At 40.0% G+C, this 15,802-nt stretch overlaps 1 protein-coding gene across 1 annotated transcript; it reads right to left on the reverse strand.

Moving 5' to 3' along the window:
- Nucleotides 1-335: 335 nt before the first annotated feature.
- g6pcb (glucose-6-phosphatase b, catalytic subunit) lies at nt 336-11,715 on the reverse strand. The gene is made up of 5 exons (XM_036590539.1): nt 11,085-11,715; nt 9,367-9,476; nt 4,895-5,000; nt 1,980-2,095; nt 336-1,281 (listed from the first exon to the last, which is right to left on the reverse strand). Exons 1-5 carry the CDS (start codon nt 11,342-11,344, stop codon nt 740-742), a joined length of 1,134 nt encoding a protein of 377 aa, XP_036446432.1. The 5' UTR covers nt 11,345-11,715; the 3' UTR covers nt 336-739.
- Nucleotides 11,716-15,802: the final 4,087 nt, after the last annotated feature.

Here is a 15,802-nt window from a genome sequence, read left to right on the forward strand (position 1 = left end):
TTATTAGTGTTTATAATCACTCCAGCTGGTTTCCTGATACGTTTAATCTGCAGTGAGAAACTGACAAACACTAAAAAGTCACGAAGCTGAAGTCGCTTCTCATTCGCCAGCTTCTCGTTCTAACTTTCCCATTCCACCTTAAATGGTCCAGCAGTTACATTCTGGCACCTCAGGCACCATTTAAGGTGGAACGGGAAAATTCGAACGAAAGGCTGGTGAATGAGAAGCGACTTCAGCCTCATAAAAAGTTGAACTTTAAGAGACATTTTACAAGAAACTGTTCTACTTTTGTGAGAAAGTTTCCTGCTGGAGATGTGAGAAAAGCAGCTATAACTGAGCTAAAGCTTAAAGCAGAGCAAAGTAAGTCTGCGTTTTTGTTTATATTACATTTTTTATTCTATACTAGCACATCAGCCCATACTGAGGCATGTTTACATCCATGAGGGTAAACTGGAAGGTGGTTTGATTTTTGTTGAAAGGACAAACTGGCTCTTCTCAACATTTAGGTTGCCAACCTCTAAACTACTGTAAACTAAGGTCCTTAACTGAGTCCAAACTTTTGCAAATCTTGTGCAAACCAGTCCTGGGGTCTTCAGCAATACTTTGTGACTGACAAACTGTGCAGCAACAGATGGGCTACAGTCTGAAATTGTACACCTATACAGTGGACGTATAAAATAGGTAGACCTCATGAAGTGGCCAGTGAGTGGCTATACCTTAGCTTACTTAGCTCACTGTGCTAACTGGCCTGGCACAGTGTGTTTCTCTGAACATAACTCCTTCGCTGATATACATTTAGTGCCATTGTGGCGCAGTATGGCACAAAGCCCACAGTGGTGAGCGGCACTATAGCGCTTTTACAGAAAGACAAGAAGTAGAAAAGAGCCTGCGTGTGAACAGGAGGCCTAAAGGAGTCCAGTAGGCTTAAGAGCAGCAGAGTGGCTAATGCACAGGATAGTCTGTAGATGGCGCTGTCTCTGTAACTGCCAGTCTCTGTCTCAATCAGCATGGGGAGATGGAGGCTCAAGCCCAGACCAAACAAAACCCCCGTGTTACGCAGGAGGCCAGCGAAGGGCGTGGTGTCCAGATGCACCCAGTCAGGATGCACACACCACTTCTGGGCCTTCACCAGACTCCAGTGTGGGTCAACGGAGGCGGCGTCCAGTAACACGTACAGCCCCAGAGCAAACGAGAGCAGGAAGAATGTTGTGTGGACGTAACCTCTCAGGGTGGCACTGTAGATCCAAGAGGCTCTGTTAAAGACTTTAGCCACTGCAATGCCTGCAGAGAAAAAGAGACACTTATTATCATGTTTGAAAGATGAAAATTTCATAGCACTGTTTTGACTCTCACTGGCCTCTTTATTAAAAACACCCACCTTGTGCTTGAACTAACTGGCCACTTTATTGGAAACACCTACCTTGTGCTTTTGCTCACTGGCCACTTTATTAGAAACAACTACTTTGTGCTTCCACTCACTGGCCACTTTATTAGAAACACATACATCATGCTTCCACTCACTGGCCACTTTATTAGAAACACCTACATCATGCTTCCACTCACTGGCCACTTTATTACAAACACCTACCTGGTGCTTCCACTAACTGACCACTTTATTAGAAACACCTACCTTGTGCTTTCTGTAACTGGCCACTTTATTAGAAACACCTAACTTGTGCATCCACTGACTGACCACTTTATTGGAAACACCCACTTGTGCGTCCACTGACTGGTCACTTTATTAGAAACACATACCTTGTGCTTCAACTAATTGTCCACTTTATCAGAAACAGCTACCTTGTAGCTCCACTATGTAGGTGTACAGTTACAGACTGTAGTTTATCTGTTACTGCATAGTTAATCAGCCTCCCTCTACATCATCCATCATTGGTCAGTTTCTGACCACAGGACTGCTAGGTTTCTGACAAAGTGGCCAGTTGGTGTGTGTAAGGAGTGGTCCACATGACTGCTGAAATTACCTGTAGCAACACCAGCAATGACCTGGTGCGGGAAATGAGCAGCAATGAAGATCCTGGAGAGGCAAACAGAAACCTGCACTGCCCAGAACAGCGTCCAGAGACAGCCATGCACACACCTAGCAGCAAACAAGAGTTTACAGACATTATGGTCATTAAAAAAAGATTTTATACTGACACGAGAGAAAGTTCACAGTGTCAGCAGCAGCCTGCCTCACATTAATAACACTTCGGCTCGCTGGAGAAATAAAGTCGTAATGTAAGCACACAGGGATGTAAACATCTCCAGCGAGTCAGATGTGTTTATAATTGACCAGTGATGGGACACTTCCTTTTTCACTTTAGACGCTGGGCAGATACATGAGAGCCTTTGCTTTGTTTGGAAGTTAAGCTTATCTTTTAGACTTGTATTTGAAGCTTCTATAAAGTGTAAATGTAGGCTCCTAATAATAATGCGTTTGTTTGGAATCTTTAGCCTCACAGCTAAGCCAAAGTTAGCGTCTTTCAGGTCAGTTTAGGTATGTTTTTGTTTGTTTGTTTGTTTCTCATAGACTTCCCTTCTATTTCAAGCTTCTACAAAATATACATGTAGAGCACTCGGGTCAGAAGTAATACAGTAAAAGAACTTTATTACTGCATTTAAACCCTTAAAATCTCAGGCTTATTACATATCAAAGCTTATTACTCAGTAACCTATTCCTATTTTTAGGATATATATATATATATATATATATATATATATATATATACATATACACATATGGGTCATTCTACAGAAATGTTCACTTTTCTATCTCTCCATAGGAGTCACTGGTGTTACCGATCCTCATTGGTGTTACACATAATAAAGGAATACCAGAGACATTTTTGATGAAACATGCTTTTTATCAAACGGCTGCTACAGAACATCAAACCACATGTTGTCAATCATGGAATATCCACTAAAATATGTCATTTAATCCATTTGTATTTCTATTTTTTCACAGTTACCTCAGAATAAAGTCGGTCACACCAGTGACTTCACCTAAAAGCTTTGTATGAAATCATGAGCTAAATGAGAAAATCTCTGATAACTGAAAGACACAGTGGACTCACCATGAGCTTTTCTTCATAGATCCTCAGAAAACAGGTAAAAGGAAGTCAAGTGATGTAATCAGTGTGACTTTTATTTCAAAATAAGAGATTTTTTGTTACGTGGTAACACCAGTGACACGACTCCTGGGAGCCACAACTTTCATTATATATTTTATAATATTTATTTGGATTTTGTTTTCTTTATGTCATTTAAATCATATGTTTAATAGTCATGCATAGATTATTTCAGTTAAACTTGCAGAAAAACGTGGTTTTTACTTCAAAATATGACCTCAGCCTTCACACATGACTGTGAGGACGAGCTCTTCTGTTGAGCTTGGAATTCTAGATAATCAATTTAAAAATCAATATTGCTAAATTGAGGCTCAAGAAGGTGTAACTGTTAAAATAACTTATTGTTTTATTTTAAAATATAAACAAATTGTAACCCTAACATATTTTTCAAGTGTAATATATCTGTAAACGCTGGGGACACAAAAATGGACATTTCTGTAGAATGACCCATATATATTCTTAGGTGTGTAATAAAACTTTGGGCCCTGGCCATTTAAGGGGTTAAAGTTGATCAGATGAGCCGTATCTGCACATTTCTGCAGGTCACCCATGATTGGCTGCTTCCTCAGCAAGCAAGAACGTGAGAATAGGATGAAAAGAGAAGCCGCGGGTGAGGCGGTCAGTCATGGAATCCAAAGGAAGCGAGAGTGATGTGGCTTCGCGTATTCTGGAGGGAGCAAATATGAAGGAAACAAATCCCACCCATTGCTTTACTTAAAGAACTGTTTGACCTGGTAGGTTAAAAACTATTCTTGGTGTTTATAATTAATAAATAAACCAAAACAAACAAACAAAAAAAGATATTAACGTCTTTTATGACTATGATTTTTCCAATTATGCTTGCAGGTCCAGCATAAACTATTATTTACACTGTTGTTATGGTTGCATACATCTAATTAACACTCAATAAAGAAAGACATGTTTAAAAATGGAACTAGAAACACTTTTAAATGACTTTTTTACTTTAAAGTACATCTATAGTTTTGAAAAAATGACAAGAAAGATCTTCTTTCATGTGACTACATTGGTTTATGTAAGGGCAGTAACAAAGAGCTGGACTGGAACTTTCTGTATTAAAGAGAAATTCCATTAATTTTTGCCTAATTCAGTGGTTGAGATGTAAACAGAGAGATTCAGAGTGGTTTGGTGTGAAATGGTTCAGATGTCTTTACAGTGGTGGTGATAGGAACCAGGGGTCGCCATGACTACAACACAAATATAGACATTTTATTTACTATCTAAAACCACCAGTGAACCTACACGAGTCTTCTGAGTTTATATGGAATGTTGATGATGGAAAATAGTGGAAAATCTGAAATAATAAGTTTTCTTTTGGGACTATTTTGCCTCACAGCGCCCTGCATATTATGTATCCCTCCACCATGAATGGAGTTTAAGGCCAAAATCTTCTCAAAACTATCAGAAAACAGTGTCTCAGTCATCAGGCAGTGAATTCAGAACCATATCATGTAGTAACTTTCTGTGAGGGAGCTTTTAGAGGTGGACGTCTGGTTCTTATCACCACCACTGTGAACAGTTCTGACTCGCATTTCGCACCAAACTGCTCTGAACGACTCTGTTTACATTTAATTATATGGAAATTTTGAAAAAATCATGGAGTTCTCCTTTATGCCTTGTTAGCTAACAGTGTTAGCTGTATAGCAGTGCACTATTGGGTTCCGTTTATTCCGTTTAATCAATTATTTTGAAAGGAATTCTCCAAAATAGCATTAGGTTGACCAAAGTGAAAGAAAGATTTTTCTCCTCACCACTTTTTAAAAGGGTCTCCATCTCCTTTTAGTAAAAGAGGCAGCAGGGATGTCACCATGGCATAGTAGACCCCCGCAGCGCCCATAGCATGACCTGAGGGGCTTCCTGCAATGACAAAGAGCTTTCAGTCCTGCTGTTATTACACTTAAACTGCAGCAGATCTGAGGATAATACTGCGACTGTGAGATAGAGGATGAAGGCATGGTGCAAATGACAGGTTTAAGGTCTCTGACCCCCTTAATTAGCTTTAATCCCCCCTACAGGGGACGACTGATGATTCTCCAGAGCTGAGTTTCATCTGAAATGAAGGGTCTCAATACTGTGAACAATGGATGCATCTTAAATTAGCTGCATTCACTCATTAGAGGTGCTGATTAGATACTTTTGGTACTACATTGTTAGAAATAAAGGTTCTGTTCAGGTACATTTTTCATTCATCAAGGTACAAACAGTGTAAATGTTCCCTCAAAGGTCCAACAGTGGTTTTAAGGTTAAACTGTGTATCTTAAACAAGTTTTTCCAGGTGAAAAGTTCGTATTTGTACCTTTTCATAACCGTTGACAAGAGGAGCACTGCCACAGTGACAGTTTAGTACCTTTATTCTAAAGGAGTGTAAAATGTCTTTCCCCAGCGGCGTCAGAAAGACGTTAATCCATGTCTAATTCAAGTGGGACATACTATTACTTAAATGTTGACCCTGTCTAAGGCTCAACGTCTTCAATACACATTCATTCACTGTAAAGAAAAAAATGTTATAATGCATTCATAAGGCATCATAAACATGGCTATAAATATTTATAAAAATGCATTACACGTTATAGCCATGCTTATTATGTGTTTATGAATTGTTAACATAATGCATTATAAGTATGGTTCATTTTATGGGCTCATAAGTCGTATTTGCCCGCTCTAAGTAAAGTGAAGCGTACTGTACTAAAGCCTCCTCCAGTGTTGAGAGTGAAGCTTCAAGTTGAAGTATTTACTGAAGGATTTACTGAAACACTAAAACATACATAATAAAGCACATTACAGGCTTCAAATGTCAGAGTTTAAACTAGAGCTGCCATCAGTGTTTTACCCAATGTGGGAAAGTCAATGTACACCACCGTTAGCTTGGCACTAACTTAACACTGCATATCCAATAGATCAGAATCAGCCAATAGTATCAGAAATTAGCATTACTGTACTGTAGTGTAGGGATGTTACAGAGTGAAGGGTTCTAGTGCTTGACGTTAGAACCAGTGAGGGAACAAATTACAAATCTCGCCTCTCCCCCTCCAGGCCTTCACTCCACAGTGACTTCACGCTCAGTGTGATGTCAGAGGGGGTTAAGGGGACGGGCTGAATCCCAAATGACTGTTTCTTAGCTGTATTTTGCTCTGTTGGGCTGCAGGATCCAGTATTTAAACTCCTATGTAGTGCACTATGTAGGGAGCAGGGAGCTGTTTGAGACTCAGCCCCAGCATGAGAAGAGGGGGCCACTGGATTGGTGCTAAATAAGACTCGCGGTGGTGATTTGGAGACCAAGAAGTCCTTATAAAGTGAATTTTACGTTTTCACTTTAAACAGTGCTGTGATATCATATGTTCATTGTTATATGACAAAAAGTAAAAAAAATCATAAAATGACCGCTAAATACAGCGATGGGCGACCAAATGTTCTCCTCATTCTGCGAGTTGCGTGGCAACAATGCCATACTCTAAAGGAACTACATTTGTTGGCGGAATACTTGGTTATGTCGATTATTATTAATATCGACTTAAATTATTTTCTGAGAAAAGTGTGTGTTTTATTAAAGTTGGCCACCGTTTTATAAAAAGCAATGAGCCACTTGAGGCTGTGCGTTACAGTGGTTTTGTCACGGAAAAGGAGTTTTAAGACCCCCCTTGCTGTGATAAAACTGCAGTTACGCATGCTTTCACTTGGCTTATTGCTTTAGTAAACATTTTTGCTGATGGGCTACTTAGAAGGAGAATTCAATAAAATATCTGAAGGTTCCTCTTACAGGCTGGTGAGATTTCTGTCCTGTTGGGTGGAATTTATGCTATAGTCCAATTTATGCTATTCTGTCTGGTCTTAACTAGAAGTTTGTTTGAACTTTTTGGATCCGTTTAATTCTAACACTCTCTGAGGTAATTTGGGGAAATTACACAGATACTTTTTCTTCTATCAGCCCATAAAATCCCTCACACATTCCTTATATTTCAGCTCCAATAGGTCTTATGGAACAGGAAAAAATTGTGAGACAAAGACTTCCATTACTTGTTGGCTACATTAGCCTGGTAGCTCCAATACAAGACTAAGAAGCAAACTTCAGACACTAAACATGTCTTGGTTGATCATGGAACTGAGCATCTTGCCGGTGATCCATTCTGGTAATTTGGTGATGGTCCCTTGAATAAATCCACCACCAGAGGAGTTACAGCACGTGCACATCCACATCAGCTGGAGTGAAAGGTGTCAGCATGAGGAATTGCAGCTTTCAGTGAGTTACCGTGTTTCCTATCACTGTGTAAAAGATGCACAAGGCTTCCTTCACTGGACGCACCATGGCACAGTTCAGATCAGTACACGCTAACTTTTGACTGGTTTACTCAGAGTAACGATGTGTTTGCTTCTTCAAAAAAGTAGTTGTGACACAAACTGAACCATACGTATTAAATAACTGCAATAATGGCACTGAGGAATCTCCCACAGAATCCACTTTTCTCAGCTGCCTGAAACGCCTTGCTGGAATTCCAGCCCTTTTCTTTTGTTACAAGATGACGTCATCTTGTAACACAGTCCTTACTGCTCGCCTACTAGCGAGCTCGGCACCCTCACACAGCGCACAGCAGCTACTGGAGGAGGAAGAGTGTGTTCAGTGCTGTAGCTGTGTGGAGAAGATGCTGACCGGACTTTCAGGATCGACTCTGGATCAAACTGATACGGCAGAACCGACGCCGCTGGAGAAACAGCCACAGCGGAGTTTACAGCTGCTCAGGAGAGAAGGGTCTGTCTGCAGACTGCAGGACAGGGGCGGAACATGGAGGGGCGAAACCACTCTGGAGGGTGACCAATCAGAGCAGAGTGGACTGGACTCATCGGGAGGCGGGGCTTAAGGACAGAGGAGTTCTAACGGAGCGTTTCAGACAGAGGGTGAATAGAGATGAACAGTATGAGGAAAATGTGTTTTTGGAACATTGAAGCTGTAAATCTATTCTAGTAGATAAACACTGAAAATGAGTATAATAGGCCCCCTTAAATTGCAGAAACAACCAAATCGGCCTTAAAGGTTTCCACACTCCACCCACACTAAACAAACCGTGATCTGCCAAAAAAGGCAATTCAGATGAAGGAAATCAGCAGCACATCAGCACCGTACTGTCTGCCTAATCCACCTGTTTTAACATCTGGCTCTTTACAGATGCTCATATCGTTTCTGCAGCATGAACTGCGGCTGATAACGGCAAAACAATAAAATAGCAGCAAAGCAAAGCCTTTCATTTTGGCAAAATGTGGATTATATTGAATCAGCAGCCTGATTGGTTACACTCAAATTGACAAACCAATCATAAAGAAGCAGATATCAAATATGTTTACTTATTATTGCTTTGATACACACAGATATTCAGAGTCTCTATTTTTCTATTTATATTTTTCTGCCTAATTTAGTCGTCTCCAATTCCACCCACTAGTTAGGACTCCCCCAATCACATGATACTACCATCGCTAGGAGGGCGAGGGCAAACACAGGCCTCCTCTGAGACCTGTGAACCTCCACCGCTTCTTTTCAAACTGTCGCTCACACAAAGTCGTTGGAGAGCCGAACTCGCTCGGAGGAGAACACTAACCACCAGTTCTGTTACATCAGCTAACAGACACACTGACTAGCATAGTGCTGAGTGATGGGGGAGGGAGGGGCCCATCCTACCCACCCAAAGAGCGAGGCCAATTGTGCTCTCATGGACTCCCGGCCACGGACGGCTGTAGCATCACCAGGGATCGAACTTGCGATCTCCTGATGACAGGGCCAACGCTTCGATGGTTGCGCCACACAGGAGCCCTGCAAACTTGAAGTTTTTTGGCTCAAATGGAGGCAAATGTGAGAGTAAAAGAGTCTTTGAAAATTTGCTAAATTTATGACCAACAAACAAACACTATATTAAATTTTGTTCAAATATTGTAAGAATCTTGAATTGTGGACTGAGTATCACGAATCGAATCATGGGCTAAGTCAGTCGTTACACACCTACTATACGTGCAATGTGATGCACTTTAGCCGTTACTGCATGAAACCAAATGAAAAAGATACAATATCAAAAAAAAATAAAAAACCTAAAAAGCCCTAAACAAACAATTTAGGTGTGAAGCAGCCTTTAATACACTTCACTGAAGCACAAGTTTGGGGGACACAACGTCACTAAGATCCCCCCAAAATATCACTGTGATTTGCATGGAGAAACGTCTGTGTTTTGTGGTGTGAACCTACCGGGGCCGGTCTCACAGGTGGTGGGGAACTGTTGAATTTTTGGCACAGTGGAGTTGCCGTAGTACAGAGTCTCCTGAATCCACCAGTACGGACGCTCTCCAAACAAAACCCTGACCAGCGACCAAGAGAAAACACAGCGTTAATGCGAGAGCACATTTTGTTCAGTTAATGATGCTGATGTTGCTAACAATAAAAGAATGCCAATTCAAAAGACAGACAGACAGACAGACAAATAGATAGCTAGATAGATAGATAGATAGATAGATAGACAGACAGACAGACAAGAAGACAGACAGAAAGACAGACAGATAGATGGACAGACAGACAGAAAGACAGAGACAAAGAGACAAACAGATAGGTAGATAGATAGATAGAAAGACAGAGACATAGAGTAGATAGACAGATAGATAGATAGATAGATAGATAGATAGATAGATAGATAGACAAGAAGACAGACAGAAAGACAGAGACAAAGAGACAAACAGATAGATAGATAGATAGATAGATAGATAGATAGATAGATAGATAGATAGATAGACAAGAAGACAGACAGAAAGACAGAGACAGAGATAGATAGATAGATAGATAGATAGATAGATAGATAGATAGACAGACAGACAGACAGACAGAGCAGACAGATAGATAGATAGATAGATAGATAGATAGATAGACAGACAGACAGAAAGACAGAGACAACCAGATAGACAGATAGATATACAGACAGACAGACAGATAGATAGATAGATAGATAGATAGATAGATAGACAGAGACAAAGAGACAAACAGATAGATAGATAGATAGATAGATAGATAGATAGATAGATAGATGGATAGATAGATAGATAGATAGATAGATAGATAGATAGATAGATAGATAGATAGATAGATAGATAGATAGATAGATAGATAGACAGAAAGACAGAGACAAAGAGATAGATAGATAGATAGATAGATAGATAGATAGATAGATAGATAGATAGATAGATAGACAGACAAGCAGACAGATAGATAGATAGATAGATAGATAGATAGATAGATAGACAGACAGACAGAAAGACAGAGACAACCAGATAGACAGATAGATATACAGACAGACAGACAGATAGATAGATAGATAGATAGATAGATAGATAGATAGACAGACAGACAGTAAGACAGAGACAACCAGATAGATAGATAGATAGATAGATGGATAGATAGATAGACAGACAGACAAACAGACAGACAGATAGACAGACAGATAGATAGATAAACAGATAAATTTACTTTATAAAACTTTTAACAAAATATTTTTAGCCTCATTCAGGCTGCACTTTATGCAGTTCATGAAACAGCACAGAGGAGAAAACCTCAAAGTCTGGACCTGTTTTTCTCACACTCCCCCAGTTTACTTAGACGCTGCTCAAACCAAAACCATCTGTATCTCAGCAGCCTTCGAAAGCAACACTTTACCAAAAAGAACATGTCAGAAATGATCTGTCTTTATAAAAAAGCCTCTTGATTCGACATTTTCCTAACCAAAAAATAGAGCTCACTATGAATTACATTTTTTAATATGGAACGAATGTCTGAATGCATTTTAAGCTACTGTAAACTGATACACTTTACTGAGACATTTGGGTGCTGAAAACAATAGTAAACACATAATGAACAGACACATGAATACACACACAAAAATCACTGCAGAGATGTCGGGGTAAAAAGACGTCATCGCTCACCATTTGAGCACCAGGTTGATCCAGTCTCCCACCACAGCCACCCACAGCAGCTTCACCCCCACCGCAGTGCGCAGGTGGAAGCAGATGGGGAAAAACACCAGGAAGGTGGTGCGCAGGTCTGCCGCCGCTGACGCTAAAGCAAACCAGCCCTGCGCATGGCCGTAATGCAGCTGCAGGTATTGAGTGGTGCTTATCCCGTAACCATGGAGAACCTCCATCACCGCTTGAGGCCTCAGGACACACCAGTGGTTCTCATGCATGGGAGACGTCTGAGCTGGTCAGATGAACCTCATTCACATTGAATTCAGAGTTGAAAGCTGTGCTGCTGCCTTCTAAACCTCAGGCCTCAAAGCTTTCAACTGCATCGCTTCCTTTTATTTGCCTAGCCTGCTGCCTGGTCACTAGGCACCACCTGAGCTTCGGACCAAGTGGGGAAAATTGGGAAAAATGATCTCCAAACATTACTCTGGGGTCATTAAGTGTGTGTGTGGGGGGGGGCTGTCAGTGTCACGCATATTTGTAGAGGGGCCGGAGTTGAAAGCTAATTTTAGCCCTCATTCTCCATCAGCACACCTACTTATTGTAAGAGGTGTTATCTGTGATGTGTATGTATGTGCTATGGGTTGCCAAGGTTACTTTTTTCACCCTTTTAACAACACCCTTTAGTGTTGTCATATGTTTAAAGTAATAGTTTGACACAAAATTAAGTTTTTCTCTCTTAACACAAATATAAAGGATCAGCAGAGACATGTTTGGTGTCTGCGGTTTGCCTCTTTAGTCTTAGCACTAGAGGCTAATGCAGCTCACAAGGAATAGAGGTTAATCAGAGGTTAGACTCATTGGGCCGGACGTGGTCTCGTGATGATAATGCATGTAATGAGGATCAACTTTGGGCACTGGATTGGGGTGAAATGCACCACCAACAAAGGGTACAGTCCATATAAAACCCTCTAGTCTGTTTAGCTCTAATGCAAATCATACGTAGACCAGCTGTGCCGTCATAACTGTGAACAACAGCGGCCCAATTCAACTGCTGGTCACCTGCTGTTAACTTTGATTATCGGTCCAGCGAAGTCTTTCAGAGATAAACTATAAACAGGTTTTACTGGAACTGTTTTTCTCTCATCAAAGGTTTATTTTTACGCTGGAATAGTAAATGTACACCGTAGGTGACTTGTGTCCTTTTATCTGATGTGACAACCAGGCTGCAACTGAGACGTCCCAACTCTGAGTTTTAGCCTTTTTTTCTTTTCTCAACAGTTATTGAGACCACTAGCCTACAGAGATGGAAAAGGAGGGAGTGCAGGACAGAGAAATCATGAGAGTGTGGGATATTTATGTAAGCATATGAATGAAATGGCAATAAATCTGCATAAACACTTACTCATTAGAAAACGAACTTTGGCCCGATTCAAGCCCGATGTTGTACGTGAAAAATAAGAACATGGAGTGGACAAAATTTAGTTGGTATATTCCCTTCAAATAAAACATTTACTGTAAAACAAAAACTTCACTTGTTAGAAAACAAACCCGCCCCTGAGCTGTTGTAAACTGTTGTACGTGAAAAATGGCCCAAATCCGTCCCAAAACCCAATCTTTTGTCAGGCGCCAGGTTCAGGTCAGGCAGTAATACCACACAAAGTCATTAAAATTGACCAAAGTATGGACAAAAGTCATTTCTGAAGCAATGTTTGAGGCACATATGTGTTGATTTAGGCTTGCAGTGTGCCCTAGGCTAGTTGGCAGGATATAAGCTTTCATTACATTAGGACAAATCCTAAGAAGCAAACTTCAGACACCAAACATATCTTGGTCTACCTTTGGGGAAAGAGGTAAGCTTTAATGCCCCATAATAAGCAGACCTTTTACTGACCTTGTGTTACAAATATAGCACAACATCCCACAAACAGTAAAGACTTTCCTCATGTTGATCATTGCAGCCAACTTAATGCCTCAAAGCAGACGGCGCACAGTGGCGACGTGCAGGACCTGCACATTCACGCCATCATGTTTACCCGGGACTTGACACGAACGGCTCATATTTGGGCAGTCACATGACTCCTTCCCATAAGCCGTACTCATTAGCTCATTAGCAGGCTCTGTCCATGCGCTCCATCACCACTCGGCGGGATGCAGAATTTTCCGGACGGCCCGAGGCTGTCAGCGTCGGCAGTATGGAAAAACAGATGGGAGCTGTCGAGGGGAGACTGTAAACAGTATCAGAGCTTCACGCCCTGGACACTGGCCTTCTCCACGGCAACAACACTCTCCACACTGAGGTATCTGAGACATACATACAGTGAGGAACAGCCTGTACCCCAAAGGCAGCAACACAGGCCTGCTGTCCCAGTGATACAACACAGGAAAGGTACTGATCATCAGCACTGCACTGATTCTGAATGCAAAAGAATTGCGAGGTTAGACAAGCTTTACTGAAATCTCATTAACAACCAAATCAGAAACTGTGGCAAATCTAAGTTTCTGCGCAAAATATATTGTAGTGTGCAGGGTTGGGAAGTATTGGAAAACAAGTATTGGGAATTCGTATTCAGAATGCAGACATGAAATGTTTAGTATTCAGAATACAGTTGCTTTTTACATTTTTTGGGAGAATATTTTTTGAATACTTACCCACTAAATTTAAAAAAACATTTAGCTGCCGTCAGAACAAAACCTCATATCCCCATTTCTGTTGTTTTTCAGTTTCAGTTGACATAATCTGAAAATGCCTGTTGCTCTTTAAATTGTATGTAAATTGATGACTTAATGGTGAATGAACCAAAAGAAAGTGCCCAAAATGACTTGGAAAAAATTCCGGTTCCATTGACTTACATTAAAAATAAAGTAGGTTTTTTCCTTCTCCTGTAAAGTTACCATTTTGGAGGTATGAGATTTTGTCCCGACAGCAGCGATTATTATTATTAAAATCAGCGCACAGCGTGTAAAGACTTACTGTAAAGAAGAACTCAAAAAAGGCCCTTTCTACAAACACTGTAGTTCCTGCTAAAGCCTGAGTAGACTGATAAATCACTGTGATAAGCCTGTTATAAAACTGAGTATTAGCAAACTCTTTTGAGGGATGATTAAACTGAGATGTGCTTACTAGCTTATTATCGAGTAATAAGCTTAGCTTTGTTATTGTAATAGACTTGTGCTTGTGTTCTGTGACAAGTTACCTCTGATTCACTGAACATCCCATAGAAACCCACTTTATAGTTAAATTTGCAGGATTTTGTTATTGAGATGTGGTGAATTGATAAGAGAAGGGCAGTGAGATTGTGGGAGCAGCAGTGGAAAGAAGCAGATGAGAGCAAAAATAACCTTGAGAATTTAGTATTCATTTTTGTATTAATTTAAAGAACTTAAAATAACAGAATAATTACATGAAGAAAGCTGCCAACCAGTAACAGCGAGGAACAGCATGAATTAAATAAAAATTACAGCAAGTATTTTTCCCAACCCTGGTAGCCTGTTCATGAAGTTAAGCAGGTTAATTTTAGAGAGTTCATTCTCTAGCATTTGTTCACTGGGTTATTCCTGCAAAGACTCTTATTTTGAAGGTGGGGTTAACCTGTAGCTGTGTTCTGTTAGAATAGGAAGTGCCGCATCAGGCTGTAGCTGATGGCTGAACAAGCAAGGCGTAGTTAGCCCTAGAGCGAATTGTTGGACAAAATCTCCTTGTACGGCGTGGATGAGGACGAATAGTATATTCAAAATAATTCATAGTGGATACTGAATAATTGATAGTGGTTACTGAATAATTCATAGTGGATACTGAATAATTGATAGTGATACTGAATAATTCACAGTGGATACTGAATAATTTATAGTGAAACTGAATAATTCATAGTAGATACTGAATAATTTATAGTAGTTACTGAATAATTGATAGTGGATACTGAATAATTGATAGTGGATACTAAATAATTCATAGTAAATATTGAATAATTAATAGTGGATCTTGAATAATCTATAGTGAAACTGAATAATTCATAGTAGATACTGAATAATTCATAGTTGACACTGAATAATTCATAGTAAATACTAAATAATTTATAGAGTGAAACTGAATAATTCATAGCAGATACTGGCTAATTCATACTAGATGCTGAATCATTTATAGTAGTTACTGAATAATTCATAGTAGATACTGAATAAGTCATAGTAGATGCTTAATAATTCATAGTGGATACTGAATAATTAATATTAGTGACAATAAATCACAGTACATAGTGAATAATTTACATCAGTTACTGAATAATTCATGGTAGTAATTTCTAGTAGATTTTACTAGTTTATTGGATTAAGTATGAATAAACTAGATGTTTATTTTGCTCCTGCTCCATATGAGCACATCTTAAACAGGATTTCAGTGAATGTGGTCTGTGAAGTTATGTTCTCATGACCCATTAAAAATAAATGGGGTTTGGAAACCAGGAAGAAACACAGGAAGTTTCCTGCACAGCATGGGACGACTCACTCTCACGCTCTCTGCTCGCGTGTCGATTTACCCCCATCTCCTTTTACAGAGCGGAACGGCCAGAGAACACAAACCTGACGCTTTATTTAGCATCTGTTTATAAAAAGGTGATCTGATTTGTAGACTGTGCAGAGAGCAGAGAGTTAATCATGACCTGTTTATCGGTGAAGGTGAGAAACATCAAACCCTGGCATTTACGCCAAATGTAGTCAATCAGCCAAAACATGTTTAGTGTCTG

The sequence above is a fragment of the Colossoma macropomum genome, unplaced genomic scaffold, assembly GCF_904425465.1.
Source record: "Colossoma macropomum unplaced genomic scaffold, Colossoma_macropomum, whole genome shotgun sequence".
NCBI classification, from domain to species: Eukaryota; Metazoa; Chordata; class Actinopteri; order Characiformes; family Serrasalmidae; genus Colossoma; species Colossoma macropomum.